The sequence below is a fragment of the Caretta caretta genome, chromosome 14 (assembly GCF_965140235.1).
Source record: "Caretta caretta isolate rCarCar2 chromosome 14, rCarCar1.hap1, whole genome shotgun sequence".
Lineage (NCBI taxonomy): Eukaryota > Metazoa > Chordata > Testudines > Cheloniidae > Caretta > Caretta caretta.
Window position 1 is genome coordinate 45,591,933 of NC_134219.1, and position 18,707 is coordinate 45,610,639.

The 18,707-nt window shown below is 55.0% G+C and overlaps 1 protein-coding gene across 8 annotated transcripts in view; it reads left to right on the plus strand.

Moving 5' to 3' along the window:
* LOC125621589 (alpha-tubulin N-acetyltransferase 1) overlaps window positions 1-18,707 on the plus strand; it is a 35,559-nt gene that overhangs the window by 5,485 nt on the left and 11,367 nt on the right. For 3 of the 8 annotated variants that reach the window (XM_075119531.1, XM_048818652.2, XM_075119532.1), the window contains exons 4-11: window positions 1,391-1,451; window positions 2,162-2,275; window positions 4,321-4,422; window positions 5,027-5,072; window positions 9,652-9,723; window positions 11,121-11,340; window positions 17,983-18,095; window positions 18,542-18,587. In XM_075119531.1, coding sequence (XP_074975632.1) covers window positions 1,391-1,451; window positions 2,162-2,275; window positions 4,321-4,422; window positions 5,027-5,072; window positions 9,652-9,723; window positions 11,121-11,340; window positions 17,983-18,095; window positions 18,542-18,587 — 774 coding nt within the window. Of the gene's footprint in view, window positions 1-1,390; window positions 1,452-2,161; window positions 2,276-4,320; window positions 4,423-5,026; window positions 5,073-9,651; window positions 9,724-11,120; window positions 11,341-13,540; window positions 16,794-17,982; window positions 18,096-18,541; window positions 18,588-18,707 lie in introns of those variants that run through there. The other 5 variants (XM_075119529.1, XM_075119530.1, XM_048818653.2 and 2 more) reach the window with 3 other exon arrangements.

Below are 18,707 nucleotides of genomic sequence, written 5' to 3' on the forward strand. Positions count from 1 at the left end.
AAATGATTATGGAAACCAATACCCCAGTAAAAGAAAAAAGGTTCTCTCGATCCCAAAGGACCAAGCCCCAGACCTAGGTCAATATATAAATCAGATCTTACTCACAAATCACGCTGTTGCCAATCCTTTTAGAATCTAAAGGCTTATTCATAAAAGGAAAAAGATATAGATGAGAGCTAGAATTGGTTAAATGGAATCAATGACACACAGTCATGGCAAAGTCCTTGGTTCAGGCTTGCAGCAGTGGTAGAATAAACTGCAGGTTCAAATCAAGTCTCTGGAGTACATCCACAGCTGGGATGGGTCTTTCAGTCCTTGGTTCAAAGCTTCAGTGTAGCAAAGTTCCTCCAGAGGTATGAAGCAGGCCTGAAGACAAGATGGAGGAGCTGCAGCAGCTTTTTATATTCTCTTGCCATGTGGTCTGTCTTTCTTTGTCCTAAAGACAAGCTGTCCATCACATGGCCTGGAAAAACCTCAGAGTTCTGTCCATAGGCATGTCCCTGCATACCTTGCTAAGTCACCGAGGTGTGTCTGCCTTCTCTCAAAGGGTCAGTTGTATAGCTGATGGTCTTTAATGGGCCATCAAGCAGGCTAGGCAGAGCTGACACCAACTTGTCTGGGGTGTCACCCAGAAGAATAGCATAAGTTTGAAATATAGACAGTATAGAGCCAATATTCATAACTTTAACTACAAAAATGATACACACATATAGACAGCATAATCATAACCAGCAAACCATAACCTTGTCTGAGACACCTTATTTGACCCCCTTTATACAAGCTTTGGTGCCACTACAGGACCCTGGTTGCAACAATGATCTATACGGTCCCAGTTCATGTCAGTAACGTCACACCTGCTTTTTCCCCCTAGCTCCCAGCACTTGCGCCGCAAAACAGGTGTTCCGTGCAGCTGGGAGGGAGGGGGGAGGAGGGGGAATGTGGCATGCTTGGGGAAGAGGTGGAGCTGGGGCAGGGATTTGGGGAAGGGATCCAATAGCGGCAGGGAGGGGGCGGAGTTGGGGCGGGGACTTTGGGGAAAGGGTTGGAGTGAGGGCGGGGGAGGGCGAGCACCCACCGGCGGCAGGGAAAGTTGGCGCCTATGCCTCATTCAGCTCTTTGACAGGGTAATGTCCTGCAGCAGTGAGTTTCACAGGTTTTCATTCCCTCCCCCTCTACATTCACCATACCATAGATATTGGAGGATTAGATGGGACCTTCGCTCACCTGTCCATGGCTCCTCTGACCCTATGAAGCTGGTATCATAGAGACTAGAGGAACTTCATGCACAGAGAGGACAATCTTGGCTTCCCATCAGTGTGTGTCTCCTCTGTCTCCTCTCTCCCAACTTGATGCCTTCGCTAATGTCCCCTCTTTTCCTCCCCCATTGCAGAGCAGGGAAAGGGGCCATAATCGGCTTCCTCAAGGTCGGCTACAAGAAGCTCTTCCTGCTGGTGAGTTGCTGTAATGCAGCTCTGAACTGGAGACCCAATAGGAGATGCGCTCCCCTCTCAGTCAGCGCTGACCCAATGCTCCAGTGCGGCACTAGGGGGTGCTGTGCTGCACGAAGCAGAGTGGATGGCTCAGTAGGGGGCACTGTCCCCTCACAATCTGTGCTAACCTCAGTGGTGTGCTGTCTAACTGGCCTTTTGTGTTCCATGCACATTGCGATCCTTGTTACTTGGATCAATTTCAGCATCAGGGGAAAAACCTCTGTTGGAAAAGTTTCACCCAGCTTTAATCAGGACTCCTGGGTTCTATCCCTGGCTCTGGGAAGAGAGTGGGTTCTAGTGGGTTAGAATGGGGCGTGGGTGGGGGCTGGGAGTCAGGACTCCTGGGTTCTATCCCTGGCTCTGTGGAGGGAGTTGGGGTCTAGTGGGTTCGGCGGGAGCTAGGAGTCAGGACTCCTGGGTTCTAACCCTGGCTCTGGGAGGGGAGTGGGTTCTAGTGGGTTAGAACGGGGGGGGGGCTGGGAGTCAGGACTCCTGGGTTCTATCCCTGGCTCTGGGAGGAGAGTGGGGTCTAGTGGGTTAGAGCAGGGGTGTCCATGAGCCAGGACTCCCAGGTTCCCTGACTTTTCAGGGCAGGTCACCTATTCTGGGGGCCCCCTGGTTATTCAGCACTGCCTGCGTATTCCCTCCCTCTTCCCGCCCCCCCTTCCCAGGATCGCCATGGGGCTCACAACGAGGTGGAGCCGCTGTGCGTGCTGGACTTCTATATCCATGAGTCGCTGCAGAGGCACGGCTATGGCAAGGAGCTCTTCCAGTGCATGCTGCAGGTGAGAGCAGGGGCCCAAGGGAATTGCTCTGTCTGGGAGGGTCCCTCTCACCCCTTTCCTGCCTCCCTACCATGCCGGGTGGGAGGGTTTGGGGATCACCCAGCCCAGTGAGGGGGTCTGGCACCACCTGCCTTGTAAATTCGGGTGCCATCATGCCCATACGGCTCAGAGCTCTGATTCCAGGCATAAAGGTCTCACCCTGGCTTCCACCAACCTACTTACTCCTTGCAGGATGGCCCCACTAGCCCAAGTCGTCATGTCGTCCCCCCCCCCCCCCCAAAAAAAACCTGTCTCTCTGAATTACCCCACACTTGGACCTTTCCCTTCTGGTTCCCTCCTTCCCCCCCCCCACCCCCAAAGGGGAGAAATCTGCCCCCAGTTATCAGTTCCCTTTGTCGCACAGGCTGCATCCTAGAGCCCGGCTTGGAGGAGAAATAAGGGGAAAAGTTGATTGAATAGAGAAATCGCAGTGCCAAAGAGGAAATAGTGAGGGAAAGCCAACGCGGATGAGCTCCGCGGAAAATAAAGACGCTGTCTCAGGCTTCACGCTTCTCTGTTAGCCAAATTCCCTTTCCTGATGCCAGTTACCTGAACGGTTTCCCAGCATGCCCTCTGTTCTAGTGGGCCACAGACAGCACCCTGCTTAGATGCCAGCCCTGGACAGCCTTCACTTCCTCAAGCCTTCTTCCCTTTGGACAGGCTTTATGGGTTTCATGTTCCCCCCGCCCAGACTGTGGGAATTTACAGAGTGCGGGAAACTCCCTCCTCACCTAGTTTTCCAAGACTGGGGTTTTCTTGTCAGTTTCAGTGTTTTTCCATTAACTCCAGTAATCCCCCATGAGCTTTCCCTGGGCAGGCCAATGCTTGGTGCCCCTGCCTGTCTGATTGCTTCACACCCCTGTCGGGAGGTGATGCTGTAGCTGAATCCTGGTGTGGCGGTTCAGTGATGAGACAGAACACAGCTTTTTGCAAGCAAGCAGGCTGGTCAGCTGAGATGGGCGTTCTCTGCCCCCCCGCCTTCCACCTTCTCCTTTTATTATATTTCTCCCCCTAAGCATTACACACTGCTACACAAAGGAATGTGTGACGTTAATTCATATACTTAGTTACCATCCCCTATCTACTACAATCCTGGTTCTCAGGCCTTGAGCCCAGGCTAAGAAAGCCTCCCACCGTTGCTGTCCAAACAATCAAGTTCTCATGGTTCATATCTAGCCCTTGTCCTTGGATAGAGCAATGTGTGCATTGCTTCTACGAAACAGTCAGGGTGTGCCCCGCCTGCTTCCAGGTGGAATAGCTAAACATTAACCCTTCAATCCTGGTTACAGTTACAATGTTCTGAACATACGTGCATATGGTCATCACAAGAGCCTGTACACGGATTTCCTCATGGCCACAAAGTTCAGGTCACTACAAGCTTTCATTAAAGACCACCCTTGACATATATTGATACACAGTAATATTGTCCACAACCAATTGATTCAGTCACTTATTCTGGCGGGTTCAAACCCCCTGTTCTCCCCTTGGGGTGTCTGGATCCTGACTGTCACAATGCGTGACCCCATTGATTCATCTGGACCTGTATTCCCACATCTTTGGGGGACCCCATTGGTCCATCTGAGCCTGGATTCCAGACCACTGGTCGGTCTGGTATCCGGAGTCTGTGACCAGGCCTGAGGCTGCTGGGAAGTGGCCAGTTAGAGGTGGTGGTTGTGACCAGGAACTGGGTTCGGGCTCACCAACTGCTTTCACATGTGGGCCAACAGATGGGAACAACCTTAAGCAGCTACTGACCTGGAGCTGGAGTGGAATTGGTGCCCCCTAGAGGCAAAAGGCCCTGTGTCCCATTCCCTGCCCCCCTGACCCAGCCAGTCTCCCAACCAGGGACCAGATTGGAGCTGTGAATTTGGTAGGGCCCTACCCATTCCTCACCCCCTGCGCCAGCCAGTCCCTTAGCTGAAGATGTTGCTTGTACCGTGGGTGTGTTTAATCTTGACCCTGTGACCTTGACTAGTCCCCGATTGTGTCTCCTCTCCGGCTGTCAGCGTGAGCGAGTGCAGCCCCACCAGCTGGCCGTGGATCGCCCCTCAGAGAAACTCCTCTGCTTCCTCCACAAGCACTACAATCTCCAGGGGACCATCCCCCAGGTGAGTCGCACCCTCTGGCTCCTCCCATCATCCTCCGGGGGTGAGGGACGGATACACCCCATTGTGCCGTTGGGGCGGCGGAGGGCATGTACTGAGTGATTTATCAGGAGCAGCTACTTTCTCGGCTGCCAGCCATGCCAGGGAGCTGCAGAGGAGAAGGCTCTTGCCACGTTGGAGGGCCAGAGGGGCTGATTCTCAGCTCCCCCGCTCCTGGGCTTGGATGTGGCTTCAGACCACCTTTGTCCTTCTGGAGCAGCAGGGGCCTGAGCATGACTGGGCAGGGCAAAGAGGAGGCTGGCGAAGGGCAGGCATATGAGGGTACCGGGGGGGGGAGGGGAGGCTGGCTGGTGCTAGGGGAATGGGGGGGGGAGGCTGGCACTGGGGAGTAAAGGAAGGGAGGAGGGGGGACTGGTGCTGGGGCACAATGGGGTTGGCGGGGAGTTAGGGGAGGAGCTGTCTCTGGGGCGGAATGCGGGCAGCGGGGGTGGGGAAGGCGGCTGGTACTGGGGTGTTGGGGGCTGGCGCCAGGCGGGGGAGTGGGAGTGGGGGCAGGAGGCGTCAGAGGCAGGAGTTTCTCATTGTCCGTGGCCTTCGCTTCTCCCAGGTGAACAACTTTGTGATCTTCGAGGGCTTCTTTGCTGACCAGCACGGTGAGTGGCCTGGCCGTGGGTGGCCCTCCCTCTCCGTCAGCAGGGGGCGCTCCCCTGACATGTAGCCCATACCCTGCCCAGGGACATCCCTGAGTCACAGCCGCCAGCTGGGGGCTGCTTTGATGGCAGCTGCAAAGCCCAGCCTGCCCCCTAGGGGTCAGCATCAGTCCTGCTACCCCATTGCATAGGCAGGGCTACCCCAGAGGCCTGGGGTTTAGACCAGGGGCTAAGACAACAAATCTGGAGGGCAAGTGGCAGCCCCGAGGGGGTAGCAAACACCCCCAATCGGAGCGATAACAGCACCACTCAGTCCTGCTTTCTGCCTGGTGGGTCCTGTCTTTCCACTGCCTTGTGGGGTTTCAGGCCTGAAGCGAAAGAGGGAGGTGGTCTTCACCCCTTCCCGGCCAGCTGGGCCAGCTAGCCTGGGTGGCGAGCAAACGGGAAACAAAAATTGGGGTTTGGCCCCTTTAAGGCCAGGTGCATTCTGGGAGTTGTAGTCCCCCAAGAAGGAGCTAGAGCTAGACTTGTGGGGAAGGAACAGGACCTCTGCTGTATCCTGCTTCTCACCCGGACAAAGGGCAGAATGGGAAACTGAGGCACCGAGCAGTGAAGTGACTCACCCAGCAGGCCAGGTGGCAGTGCAGGGAATAGAATCCAGGTGTCCTGTGTCCCGGCCCACTGCTCTAACCCTTAGGCAACCCTGCCTGTGTTTGAATCCTGTTAAGCTCCAGGCCTCAGGACTCTCCCGTGTCCGTGAGTTCCACAGGCTCATGCTGACTTCATTCATATCAGTGGGATTTAACCCTTTGTGCTGCCTTCGTCTCCTCCTCCCGCTGCTGATCGTCCCAGAGCTGCGGTGGAGGGGTGGGGGGCAGTGTTACCGAATGCCTCTGGAACTTAACCTCGCCCTTTTTCCCCCCTCATGCTCGGGCCCATCTCATATAGAGAGCTGGTGCATTCTTAGCATGCCTAGATCCTCCCTGCCTGAGGTTCCTGGCTGCCATGCCTCCCGTTGCCCTGGGGGTGGCGTTCTCTCTAAGCAGCATCAATGCAGTAAGGAACTCGTACCTCTCCCTGAGTGTCTCCTCCCCTGCATCTCACCCTGAACCCCACACAGAAGCCCCCTCTTCTCCTCTGTCCTGTGATGACCCCCCGAACCTCGGCTGATCTGACCCCATCTTGTCAGCATCCCTACCGCCGCTTCGGCACCTCCATGTGCAGAGCAAGTGGCACGTTACAGCTTGTTGCTGTCTACATGGCACGTTCATCTCTGTGCAGATTGACAGGCTGTTACCTCATGCAAGCATTATTTCAACCACAGCTGTAACACAGCTACCTCTGGGGTGGGCCGTGGCAGCTCCTTAACAGCCAGGCAGCAAGATTTCACAGAGATCCTCAGCCTAGTACTGAAATGCAGCCACTTCTGGGTGGGGCAGCTGATGAACAGCCATGCAACAGCACCACCCAGAGATGGCTTAACCAGCGCTGAAATGCTGCCACCTCTGGGGTGGGGCAATTGGATAACAGCAACACAGGGATTGCTCACCTACCACTGACCCGTGTTGGGGGTGGGGCATAGCAGCTGTTTAATACTCATACCAGAGCATAAGGCCAGATATGACGAATACAGTGACTAGCAGCTGTTTGGGACAGGAAGTGAAGAAGAATTTTTCTTCAGTTACTCCATTAAAAGTGTAGGAAAGCTCGTGGAAGTGGGACTAGGAGGAGAAGAATGAAGAAGGAGTGCCTGATTGAATGCGAGTGATCGGCACCTTGAAAGGACACTGCCCCCTATGGGTCAGCACTTACTGAGGGGAGTGCGCCCCCTACTGAGCCCCCACCCTGCTCCCTGCAGCACAGCACCCCCTAGTGCTGCTCTGGGGCATTGGGGTCAGCACAGCACTCCCTACTGAGCCCCCACCCTGCTCCCTACAGCACAGCACCCTCTAGTGCCACACCGGGGCATGGGGGTTGAGTCTTCCACTCTCCCATCATTCATCCAGTACCATGCTCTGAGCGCCAACCTATAGCAGCAGCAGGAGCAGGCTGGCCAATGCAGCAGCGCTCTGTCACCCTCTTGAGGCAACTCAACCACACCACGCCCTGCCGCCCTAATCCATTCTGTGCCAGGGTTGAAAGCCGTCACTGAAAGGCAGCATGCGGGATCAAGCTCTGCAATTTGCCCCGCTTTGCGGGGAGGGGACGCTACGTTCCAAGCTGGGGACTTGCAGAGACCGATTGAATCAGCGTCCCTATCTGGACGCCTTTATCCCTGTCACACGATTTCCATTCCCTTGTGTTTTCAAAAGCCTGCCCAGCTGGAACAAAGAGAGTCCTTTGTCTCCCACATGCATCAAGCGGGGAGCTCGGGACAGCTGCCATCTCCTACTGGTTACACCCCCAGGCCATCATATCAAATGGCCTCTGATTTCCAGCCCCTTGGTCGTGGGCTGCCTGACTCCAGACACCTGCAGCCTGGCTCTCAGAGGTGCTGATCACGCACAATGCCACTCGTAGACAGTGGGAAATGTGGATCCTTGGGCAAATCACTTTAGCTGAGCACAGAGAAGGTGAAGGGGTGACTTGATCCTAGGTTGACCAGATGGCAAGCATGAAAAATCGGGACACTTCTTTTTCGGGGGCGACGGATAGAGTTGCCTATTTAAGACAGAGCCCCTAATCTTGGGACATCTGGTCAGCCTACTTGATCACTGTCTAGCAGTACCTGCATGGGGAAGAGAAATCTGATAGTAGGGGGTTCTTCAGTCTAGCACAGGGGTTCTCAAACTTTTTTTGCTGGGCCCCCCTTTGAAAATATTTCAGGCTGTGCCAACCCACCTCACTCTTGGTACCAGACATAGCTTTCGCAACATGAGTGCAGATCCCTACAAAGCTAAGTAACCGTACTATGCCCCCCCCTTACTTCTGTGCTGCTGCTGATGGCGGCGCTGCCTTTAGAGCTGGGTGCCTGGCCAGCTGCAGTCACTTTCTGGCCGCTCAGCATGGTATGGTATTGCCACCCTTACTTCTGTGCTGCTGCTGATGGCAGTGCTGCCTTCAGAACTGTGTGGCCGGAGAGCGACAGCGGCTGGCCGGGCACCCAGCTCTGAAGACAAGGAAAAATGACGAGCAAGAGAAAATTACAGACATTTGTTTGTATTTCAAAAATCCACCCAGACGGAGCTTGGAGGACCAAAAAGGAGGTCATATCTGGGAAAACTCAGACGTTTGGTCACCCTGTAATTTGTGTGATCTCGCGACTGCCCTACAATAGTCTTGAGATCCCCTTTTGTGTTGGGACCCCCAGTTTGAGAAACGCTGGTCTAGCAGACGGAGGTCTAACAAGATTCAACGGCTGGAAGATTGAGACTGGTATATTTTTACCAGTGAAGGGTATTAATGGTTGGCCCAGCTGTGCTGTGCTGGATTCTCCATCACTGGAGATTTTAAAATCAAGAACGGGTCTTTTTTTTTTCCCCATAAAAGATCTGCTCTGGTTCAACCAGGGATCAATCCAGAGCCGTTCTGTGGTCTGGCTTATCCTGGAGCTCAGATTACAAGTGTCCCATCTGCCCTTAAAATCTAGAAAGCGGATCCTAGGCGACAGGGGCCCAAACATGCAAGGGAGACTACAGTCAGAGGCTGCTCTTGGATAGGTTGGCCCAAGCGTCTCTGAAAACAGGGAGCATCTCTCTGTTCTGGGTTTGGACGGCTGCTGAGCAGTGACTGGGTGGTAGGGGAATGCAGATATAATAGCGACGAATGTTGCTTCTGCTCCAACTGGACCCCTCCTGGCAGAAATGCTAATGCCTCATGGGGCCGCATCCCATTCAGTGATGGGTTGGTGCCCTACACGCTGCTTTGTAGGGCTTTGCCGAGTCTAGCAATCAGTGTTTCAAGCACTAGGGTACCTGCCCCTTTCTTCCATGGTGGGGCAGCTGGGGAACAGCTGCATATTAGCGCTGCACAGGGATTGCTCGTCAGACACTGAGATGCAACCACCTCTGGGGTGCGGCAGGAAGGGAACAGCTGCACAGTGATGCTGCACAAGGATTGCTCATCCAGGGATGAAATGCAGCCATCTCTGGGGTGCGGTAGTTGGAGAACAGATGCACAGCAACTTGGCACAGGGATCAATCAGCCAGTGCTGAGATGCAGCCACCTTTGGGGTGGGGTGCAGCATCCATTTAACGGTGAACAGCAACAGTGCATGTTTTGGAAAGGAAAGGAAACCTACAGGGTGTGGTGCTTAGAGAGGCAGTACAATGCAATCAGCCATAGTGAGATTTGGCCAGGACCCTGGGATGCGTTTGCTGCAGTAGCGCCTACTAGCCCAGGCACAGCCCAGGACCCCGTTGTGCTAGGCGCTGTACAGATCCAGACCAAAGCGACTGGTCCTGCCCCGAAGAGCTGGCAATCAAAGTTAGGCCAGGAGTGATCATGGCCTGGTTTGGAGTGCTCCGGTGAGCCCAGGACGGGTTTGAAACCTCCAGCTCTGGGATGTGGTAGTTACGATCTGGGCCAACCCCTTCTGGCCTCTGCCTTTCTGGGACTGACCTTTCTCACCCTCTCCCTGCAGCTCCGGTGAGGAAGTTGCCTCCAAAACGTGCTGAGGAGGAGATAAAACCCTACTCTCTGACAGACCGAGAGTGTAAGAGACCCGTTGTGCCGGCCCAGGGTGGGGGGCAGGGACTGGGACATGGGGCCTTTCCCCTCTAGGGGGCGCTGGCTCTGATCCAGCCTGTGGATGTGGGACTGGCTGGCTGGGGAATGAGACACAGGGCCTTTCTCCTATAGGGGGTGCCGACTCTGATCCAGCCCGGGAGGAGGGGCAGAGCAGTCTGGTTGGCTCAGGGGGTGGGGAATGGGATGGGGGCGCTGGCTGTGATCCAGCCTGTGGATGGGGGACTGGCTGGCTCAGGAGTATCCCCACCTAGGATGTGCCCCTCTGTCCCCAAACAATCCCAGGAGGTTTGGTGTGGCGCCCCAGTGGCTGAGAAGAGGCAGCACTTGGCTGTAATGAACATCAAAGGGGGGTTGAGGCTGCTGGACCCTGTGGGCCCTTAACCTGACTAACCCAGCCTGCACTGCCTAGTGTCACCACACAGGGACTCAGCAGGGCTGTGACAGGGGGTCCCCTGAAATGAGGCTGCTGGCACGTGTGGTTTTCAGTATGTCCCCCCGTTTGCTTTGACTGGAATGGGGGCTAGAATGATTCCCCTTTCCCTTCTGCCCCCAGCCCAGCTGCTGCATTGCCCACTCCCCTTCTGCTTCCTTCTTTGCTTCCCTCACCCAGCACACCCCCCGAGGGTTCTTTACTGCCCTGCACAATGATCGCACTGCACCCACCAATCAGCCGTCAACCACACTGCCCTCTCCAGGAGCCGCTCCCACAGCTGTTGTGGGGGAAGCCACCTCCCCTCTGATGGGGGAGGGCAGATCCCCACCCCCCACTTTGCAGAGAGGACAGAATGGACCCCCCCCACACACACACACACACACTGCTAGCTGGAGGGGTTCATCCCATTGCTACCGCCACACAGCATAGGCAGATGGACTGGACTGTCCGTATTATGTTCTATCAATCTTATCTAGCCTCCATCATCATAGGATCTGAGCACCTCACAGTAGCTCTGGGAAGCAGGGCCCTGCTATTAGCTGCCTTCTGCAAATGGGGAAACTGAGGCACATGGAGGCTAAGTGACTTTCCCAAGGTCATTCAGGGAGTTTGGGGCAGAACCGGGAATAGATCCTGGGTTTGCCGAGGCCCAGACAAGCACCCTTACCACTGGGCCATCCCTAGACAAGAGAGGCTGAGAGCTGGAAAACAACCTGGGCCCGTCTTTCTTAACGTGCCCCTTTGTCACACATCTTGGACCTCTCTAGCAACAGGAGGCCCCTAGAGAACTCTATGACTTTGCAAGGTTCACTCCCTTCCCCTTTGTTAATCCAGGATCCCAAGGGCCCCCAGGCTGTACCTGGGTTAGGAAAGGGGGTGGGGGGCACGGAGCAGGGCCAGAGGGCCTGATCCTGGGCATCTCCCTTCAGTCCTGAAGGAGGAGGTGGAGCCACCCTGGCCCTTCAACCAGTCGCACTCGCTGACCCGCTCCAGCAGCCTGGGGAACTCGCCGGTTCGCACCTGCCTCAAGCCCTTCCTCAACGAGCAGGAGCTGCTGCGGAACCTGCGCCTCTGCCCCCCGCATGCGGCCGCCCACCACCTGCTCAACGGCGAGCCGGGCGGGCCGGCCGCCCAGAGGCGAAGAACCAGGTACGGGACGGGGGACGTTGCCACTCTAACCCTGATGGACCCAGCCAGCATTGCGCCTAGGAGCCTGGGCCCTTTTATGGAGGGCATCCTGCTGGGTAGTGCCCGGTCATAGGGATCTGGGCGGCATCCGATTACAGGTGGTTTCCATTAGCGGGGATCTTGGCTGCTGGGCAGCACCTGCTCCTGGGGATTTGGGATCTGAGCTGCCAGGCGGTGTGCGGTTCTGGAGATCTGGGTCGCAGGGCTGTTGGATGGCATCCAATCCCATGAGATCTTGAGGATCTAGAACACAGGCTGGCCTCTGATCCTACAGATCTTGGATCTGGGCTGCTGGTTGACGTCTGGTCCTGGCAATCTGGGGGATGTGGGTGCAGGGTGGTATCTTCTCACTCAGCCAAGAACCAGAGGAGAGAGCAGGTAAGGGGGAGCATGACCCTCTTCCTCATTCTCCTGGTCCTATGTTTTGAACTGCGTTAATGCACAGCTGCTCAGCTCTGTCCCCTCCCGCAGTTACCCGGAGAGGGCAGCTGCAGACTGGATGTGGGGCCTCCCTGCTTTGGGCCAGACTCAGTGGGGCTGTGAATGAGGGGGAGTTGCTCAGCACCGGGGAGGTGGAAGCAGCTGTTGCGTCGTTTGGCGAGCCCTGGCTGGACCACCTGCATTGCACGCTTATCCTGATCATCCATGTCTTGCACGTCCACCCCGAGTGCTGCCTTGGGGGGGAGTTGGCCTTATTTTGCACAAACTGCCAGCCCTCGGTTTGTGCGCCCATGCCAAACTTTTCCCCTTCTCCGGGCTGCACACGCTGCCGCTGAGGCCCAGATCCCCGCCCACTAGCATCGCATATTCGCTCTAGTAGCAAGTCAGTGCAGATTGTCCTCGATTTGCACTGGCCAGGTGTCAAACTGGTGCTGTTTCCCCTGCTTCCGCACGTCCGCATTGAGTGCTAGATTGGTACCTCCCGTTCGCAGCGAGTCCCAGATCGGTGCAAGGTGCACTAGTTTTGTGGGTGAGTGCCGGATCCGTGCAAGGAGACCCCCTTTTGTATGTTCCCACCGAGCGCTGCATGGCTCATGTTGCACACTGTGGTGTGGGATCTGTGCAAACCACACTGATTTTGCATGCCAGGTTGGAGCCATGTGATTTTGCACACTTACGTTGCACACCACCATGTTGCATCCATGCAAATTGCTCTGATTTTGCTCGCTCACCCTTTGCAGTTCAGGTGTTGGATTTGTGTGAGCTGCACTGTTTTTACATGCTCACTGTTTGCACACACACATGTTGGATCTCTGCATACCTCACTGATTTTGCATGCTCACTTGTTGCACATTCAGATGCTGGATGTGTGCGAGATGCATTGATTTTGCACACTCAGAGGTTGGATTTGTGTGAGCCAGTCTGAATTTGCACACTCAACCTTTGCAAGCTCAGATGTTGGACTAGCCAACTAGTTTTGCACACCCACCCTTTGCACACCAGCATGTTGGACCTGTGTGAGCCATATCACTTTTCCATACTTGTGCTTTGCACACCAGGTTAGATCCACATCAGCTATGCTGCTTTTGCATGCTTGTGTTGCACACGATAGTGTTGGGTCCATGCAAAGTTCTCTGATTTTGCACACTCACACTTTGCCTGCTCAGCATGTTGGATCCACGGGGGGTGCACTGATTTTGCAGGTTCACCATTTACATGGCCGGGGCCAGCTCAGTGCAACCCCCACTGGTTTTGTACGCTCATGATTTGCACCCACAGCTGGATCCATGCAAGCTGCACTAACTTTTGCACACTCATGCTTTGCATACCCAGGTCTGGATCAGTGCAAGCCACGCTCCGAGCTGCTCTCACTTGACACCACTGCCAGCCAGTTCAGCTCTGGGCTAGTCACCCAGCTTTGTCCCTTGCCCCCTGCTTTCCAGCCAGTTGGCGGTGTGGGGGGGTCATTCCCACTTTTTCCTGCGCTGCTGAATTTGGCCCAGCAGAACCAACACCTGGTGCCTTTAGCCATTCCCACTGCGCCCCCAGAACCACACAGTAGCTCAGGAGACCAGGCGGGATAAGAACCAGAAGTCACCAGCCATCTCTTTTTGGGTGAGGGGGGGAAAGGGATCTTGCTTGGTCACATTTCCCCCAGCCTGCCTGGGATCTAACCTGTCTTCTCTCTGTCTTTCTCTCTGCCCCCTCCTCCCCATCCCAGCTCCCTCACCCGCTCGGAAAAAAACAGCTATTGACGTCGCCGCTGTGTCCCCCACCCCCGCCCCGGCTTGGTCGTCCATTTGTGTCTTGAGATCTCAGGCGGCGAGAGGGGGGGTTTCAGCCCCATCGTTCCTCCACAGCCCTTTTTTATAGGCTTCGGTGGGGCTGGCGCAGATGCTGGGTTATTTCCGGGGCTCAGTGGGTGTTTTTCCTGGGCTGCTTGTTTTTCTATGGAATGATCCTAAAACTCCCTCCAAAGAGGGATCCGGTCCCATTAGCACGGTAGTTCCCCCCCACCCCCTTTTTTTAAATATGCATATGTTGTACTTTGGATCCAAAGCTCTCAGAGGTTTACAGTGGGAAATCTGGTTCTGATCGTCCCTCCCGTGCCGGATCTCGAAATGGGATCTGCTGCTTGGTGCCAGATCAGATCCTCCCCTTGTGTTTGTCTGTAGGTGGATTTAAAGAAAAGGATCCACTGCAAATTGGCAACTGCAGACTCAGAAATAGGACCCCCTTGTTTGTCTTGGGATCTAACTGGGATCCACTATAGATTGCCAGTGGACTTAAACTAGATCTCGTCAATCTACTCTAGAACCAGGTCCCCTTGCGTGTCATCGTTGCTGGGTCTACTTGCAGATCACCAGTGGCTGACTTAAGGATAGAATCCATGTGTATTCCTTAGTGGGTGGATCTAAAAGCAATCCACTAATTTGCTGACTTAAAGGGATCCCTTTATTTTTCTCAGTGGCTGGATCTAAAAAGGATCACCAAATACTAATCTCATCATCAGAAATAGGATCCCCTTATGTTTCTCGGTAGATCTAAGTGGGATCCAGTGTGGGTGGAGTCTAGAGCAAGGTGCCCCTTGTGGTTCATGCTTGCTGGGTTTAAAGGATCTACTGCTGATCACCAATTACTGGTTATGTTTCTTAATTGGTGGATCTAAAAGGGATCAGCTGCAGGTCACCAATTCCTGGTTTTAAAATGAGATCCCATGTGATTTGCAGTCGGTAGATTTAAAAAGATCCACTCTGGCCCACTAACAGAAGACTCTGAAATGAAGTCCCTTTGTCTTGTGTGGTTGCTGGATCTAAAAGGGATTTGCTGCCGATTACCAGTTGCTGGCTTCAAAATATGACCCGTTCCTTGTTTCCCCGTGGCTGGATCTAAAAGAGATCCAGTGCAGATCACCAGTACTGACTCCAGAATAAGATCTGCTTCTCTATTTTCTTGAGTAGGTTAGAAAGGGATCTGCTTCATGCTGCCAACCACTGAAACCAAACTAAGATTGAGTTGCATTCTTTGACTGGTGCATCTGAAAAGGGGCCTGCCTTAGCAACACCCTAAACCGACAGGCTACTGGGTCCTCCAAAGGTGATCCACTACATGTTGCCAATTGCTAAATCCAACAAATAGAGTCCGCCCCCAGCTTCCTGATTGCCTGGGTTGCCACATGGCTCCATTACAAATGCCTCCTAAAAAGGTTGTCTACAAATTGCCAATGGCTAGAGCCTCAGGAGGGATCCACTGTTGACTGCCAGATCCCTCCGAGGGGTCCCTTCAGCTGACAGATCCATGGTAGAGATCTACAGAGGATGTGGCCAGTACCCAGATGCCCCCAAAGGGAACCACTGTTAATGACTTCTCAGTTGCTTTTGCTCCCGTTCCCCTGAAGGCGTCACAGCTGTTCATGGGCAGAGGAGTCTAATGGGTTAGAGCAGCGGGGCCTGGGAGCCAGGACTCCTGGGTTCTATCCCCAGTTCTGAGAGCTGAGGAGGGGCCTAGCAGGTTACAACAGGGGAGCTGGGAGTAAGGAATCTTGGTTTCTATCCCCAGCTCTGGGAGGGCAGTGGGGCCAAGTGGGTTAAAGTAGGACGGCTGGGAGTAGAGATCCCTGAGTCTCTTCACAAACTTGCTATGTGAAACTGGGCAAGTCCTTTCACCACTCTGTGCCTCAGTTTCCCCATCTGTAAAAAAGTATAAAATTAGGGCCCCATCTCCCAGGGATGTCATGAGGCTTAATGAAAGTGTTAATTAGTTAATAATTATTAACACTGGAAAACTTTGGTTCAAAACCTCCCTGACCTGAATCTGGTGCAGTTATTTTTAAATTATATTAAAACCTGAAGGCCCAGCTGAGATCAGGGCCCTGTTGGGCCGGGCACTGCACAGACACACAGGGAGAGACAGTCCCTGCCCCGGCTGAGATCAGGTCCCCGTTGTGCCCTGCCCCAAAGAACTGACAATCAGACCAGGCATATAAGGGAAGGATTGTTCTCTCCATTTTACAGATGGGGAAACTGAGGCCAGAGAAATTCATGCCTAGATCCTCAAAGGTATTTGTAGATACCTGTGATGAAGTGGGAATGTTCTATAGTAGTTATATGAGACGTCTGTATGCCTCAGTTTCCCCATACTCCGTGCTTCCCGTCAATACTGTGACAGTGGCAGCCTTTTTGAAACAAGGTAACCATTGGTTAGTCACCCTGCACACGGCAGCTGGCGGTTCTTAGGTCAGCGTGGAGGAAAGAAGGTTCAAGCACAGCAAACTCCATGATCAGGCTCTGTCTCTCAGGCCGACCTCCTTCCTCCGCTCCCAGCTTCCCCCCCGGAAGCCAGAACTCCTCCCTCACCTGTCACTCGTTTGTTCTGGGCTTTTTGCTCAGCTTCCTGGCAGAGTGGCGGGGAAATCCATGAGGCCCTGGAGCTCGGTCGCTGGCCCCCTTATTATTCTGGGTCAGTTCCTTCAGGGCTCTCGGCTCCACCCAGGCAGGGAGGGGACACCCACCTATGTCTCTTAGCCTGCCCTGAGTGCAAACTTAAATCAGTGTTCCTCCTCTGGGTACCCGTGCCACATGCAGGGGAAACTGAGGCACACACAGGCCTCCATACAAATACGACAGAAAGTCCCCTCTCCGTCACAATGCCCACTGAACTCACTGTTACGCACCTAGATACCTGGGAGGATCTGCATCTCCAGGACTTGCCGAAGGTCACACCCGCTCAGTGGTAGAGCTGGAAACTGAGCCCAGAGCTCCTGGTTCCCAGCCCAGAGTCTTGTCCACCAGCCTTCGAGCGCACAGCTAGCTCACTGGGTTGACAATGTCTTTCTTTGATCTCTGCCCCCGTTTGTCCCCTCCCAGCTGCCCAGGGCTCTGAGCTGCCTTCGGTCGTCAGCGTTCAATGCGGGAACGTGAGCTTTTGTTTACATTTCAATAAAGTTTGGAGATTTTTTTTATTATTATTCAAAACGTTCCATGGAAGCTTTTGTCGTTTATTGTTGCACCACAGGGGCCGAGGGCAGCTGCACTGCTCTGCCCATCTCAGCTCTGGAACCATCTTATGGAGCTGTGCCATCAGGAGGGGAGTGGGGTCTAGTGGTTAGGGTAGGGAGGGCTGGGAGCCAGGTCACCTGGGTTCTATCCCCATCTCTGGGAGAGGAGTGGGGTCTAGTGGTTAGAACTGGGTGGGGGTCAGAGTCAGGACTTCTGGGTTCTATCCCTGGCTCTGGGAGGGGAGTTGGGTTTAGTGGTTAGAGCAGGGGGGGCTGAGAGCCAAGACTCCTGGGTTCTATGCCCAGCTCTGGGAAGGGAGTTGGGTCTTGCGGATTGAATCTCATCGATCCCTGCAGGTATGCAGCACATTGCCGAGGGTGGGTCTGTCTGGGGGTACAGAACCACTAGTGGTTGCCTAGCCAGCCCCTTTCACCAGCTACTGGGTACCCTGAATAATAAGCTAAGCGCAGCAGTTTGATTGAACCCCTCCTGAAGGTCTGCGCAGAACCAGCCAGGGTCCCTTGGTGCTGCCTGGCTCTGGAGTATAAACCAGGATGGGTTTGCCAGGCGCTGTCCTCGCTGCTTTGTATCAGCTGGGATCCTCTCAGGCCAGTAGACTGATCACTTACATGGCTACCATCTTGCACCTCCAAGGATCCCAGAGTGATTTCCACCTCTACTGAAATGCAGCCACCTCTGGGGTGGGGCAGTTGGAGAACAGCCGCAGAGGGACTCTGCAGCCATTTAGGACAGGAAGTGAAGTGGGTCAGTGGATCCTGTCGGGGGAAAGGGCAGGGAGGTGAAATGCAGGTGTCAGAGTTGGGATTTGGACAGGGTCCTGTGCAAAGCAGGCCTTTCAAGATCACGAGGGTTGTCAGGAACAAGGGCATCGAGATCAGGACTGAGTGCAAGGGGGAGTGCCCCAGGCCGAGCTGCCATCCTGTTCCCTTCAGCACGGTGCGGGCCAGGGTGTCAGCACCACCTGTGAGGGGAGAGTGCCCCCTGCTGAACCCCCCACCTTAATTCCATTCCATCACGTTGTCTGTGCTCCCGTCCCATGAGACTCCATGCCATGTCTGCCCTCCCAGCTTGGCATCCCCCCCACCCCTCACCTTCCACCTCCTCCTCATCACGCCCCCCCCGTCTCCTCCCCTCTTTCCTCCAGGGGGAGCGCTGTGGGGCAGGACGGCCTTGTGGCTCAGCGGAGTTCCTACAGCCGCTACGGGAACCCTGCCCCATTGCCTGACGGGGTGGCCGGCGGCGCTGAGAGGAGAGCGGGTGAGTGGGGTGGGCGCAGGGCCCCACCCCGAGCTGGACTGGGGTTTCCACCTCTCACTGTGGGCGGGGTTGGGTGTGTCTGGGCTGGGATCGGTTCTTGGCATCCTGGCAGGTGGACATCTTGCTGCTCTCTCCCATTGCCTCGAAGCCCAGCACTCAGGCTGCAGCTGCCCCCAGAGTCTGGCAGTTCAGGGGGTCCTGTCCTAGCCCCCTGGAGCCGGCTGGAGTCCTGCCACATCTTCGCTGGTCTCCTCTTGCTGATCCTCTATCCCTCACCCTGCTGCACTGGGCATTGGGGTCAGCACTGACTGCCAGGTGCACTGAGCCCCCCCACTTCCTCCCTGTTCCCTGCAGTCCCGAGGTGGCGAGGGTTGGGGGGACTGGGAGCGACTATCGGGGAAGTTACAAGAATTGCTGCTCACTCCCCATTTTGCTCCTTGACCCAGAGAGCAGCCGAGAGCCACTAAGGAGACTCCAGGACTCAGAAGGCCGGTAAGATTCGTGCTTCCGCTGCCCGCCTCTGGGACCCCTCCAGGACACCCCCTACCTCCACAACCTGCTCTCCCCCCACTTCTAGGACCCCATCATGACCCCCCTCCAACCCACATTCCC